The following is a 1,134-nucleotide window of genomic DNA, read 5'->3' as shown; positions in this document are numbered from 1 at the left end:
CTTGCGCGGCGTGCCTGCCACGCACTTCGTGGGCATCGACGGCGTCCGCGCCTTCCTGCACTCCTACTCGCACGACGTGTCTCTCACGGCCGACTCGCGCAAGAGCCACCTGCGCTTCTCGGCCGCCAGCTGCTGCGACACCCTCCCGGCCCGCCCGCCGCCCGACGAGCCCGCCCCGCTGCTCGGCGAAGAGGAACCTTCCGGCGACCGTCCCACCGACCCCGTCGCTCCTCTCCCGGTGAGTTGCTCTGGCCAGTTTGTCTCTGCGAAGAGACCGTGTAGGGAAGTTTACTGACAGCGCTGGCAGAGGTTCGTGCATTGACACTCTGTGCGATGGTGGGAGTTGCACCTTTGGCCCTTGCTCAGTCTTCCTGGTTGTTGGGGAGCAGGTGTAGTGAGGCTGATGGTGGCTGGAAGTTCGAGCGAGGCTTTGTGGTTTCATCATGCACCTAATTCTTTCTGTGCCCTAAGATTTATAACACCCGTGTTCCTTTCAGTATTACCTCTTCTATTCAGATGTGTTGCCTTATCAGGAAATTGTCTTTTGGGTTCTTTGCAGGCTCTGGAGTCTTCCCAAAGGCACATGGACTTGATTTGGATGAGGTTCTCTAGGCTGTGACAGCTCCCTGAGTGACTTTGCTGCTCATCATTTGCACGCTTCTCAACCTTTAGTTGTTTCTGTTATTTATAGAGTGGTGTCAGTAGGAAATGTCTTTGCATTCATCCATGCTTCTGTGAGAAGTCTGTGGGGTGTTGGTGGTGCTTGCTGAGGAGAAACACTCTGGGAGCTGGTGCTTTTACGTCATGTACTTGCAAACTATGAGGGTCAAAACTATCATGTAATTTATGAAGAGTTGGAGTTGGGAGTTGTGGGAGCTGTGCATGAGGGGCTGTTGAAGGGTATAAAAAGATGTTTTGATTCATCTCTATCACTGTGCAGTGTGAGTTTCATCTTCCGAAAGAATTTTGATTATAAGACTTGTTGTTTTAGTTGTAATGGGAGCCATGGATGTTCTTCCTTTGTGTTTGGAAATCATCATTAATGGTTGCCTTACAGCTTAATTATATACTTACAACACAGGCCATATTGGCCTTCTTGTATTCACCACCTATTAAAGACCTGAATTATGTACT

At 50.4% G+C, this 1,134-nt stretch overlaps 1 protein-coding gene across 1 annotated transcript in view; it reads left to right on the top strand.

Moving 5' to 3' along the window:
• The window catches only part of LOC114071013 (protocadherin gamma-A4-like), a 36,049-nt gene that overhangs the window by 10,816 nt on the left and 24,099 nt on the right, over nucleotides 1-1,134 (top strand). Inside the window, exon 6 of the mRNA XM_027908669.1 lies at nucleotides 849-866. Within this exon, the coding sequence (XP_027764470.1) occupies nucleotides 849-866 (18 nt within the window). The remainder of the gene's footprint in view (nucleotides 1-848; nucleotides 867-1,134) is intronic.

Source organism: Empidonax traillii, unplaced genomic scaffold (assembly GCF_003031625.1).
Source record: "Empidonax traillii isolate 1590-97213 ecotype Southwest subspecies unplaced genomic scaffold, ASM303162v1 scaffold1787:size119432, whole genome shotgun sequence".
Taxonomy (NCBI): domain Eukaryota; kingdom Metazoa; phylum Chordata; class Aves; order Passeriformes; family Tyrannidae; genus Empidonax; species Empidonax traillii.
Note: the sequence above shows the minus strand (reverse complement) of the source record. Positions and strands in the feature narration are given on the sequence as shown.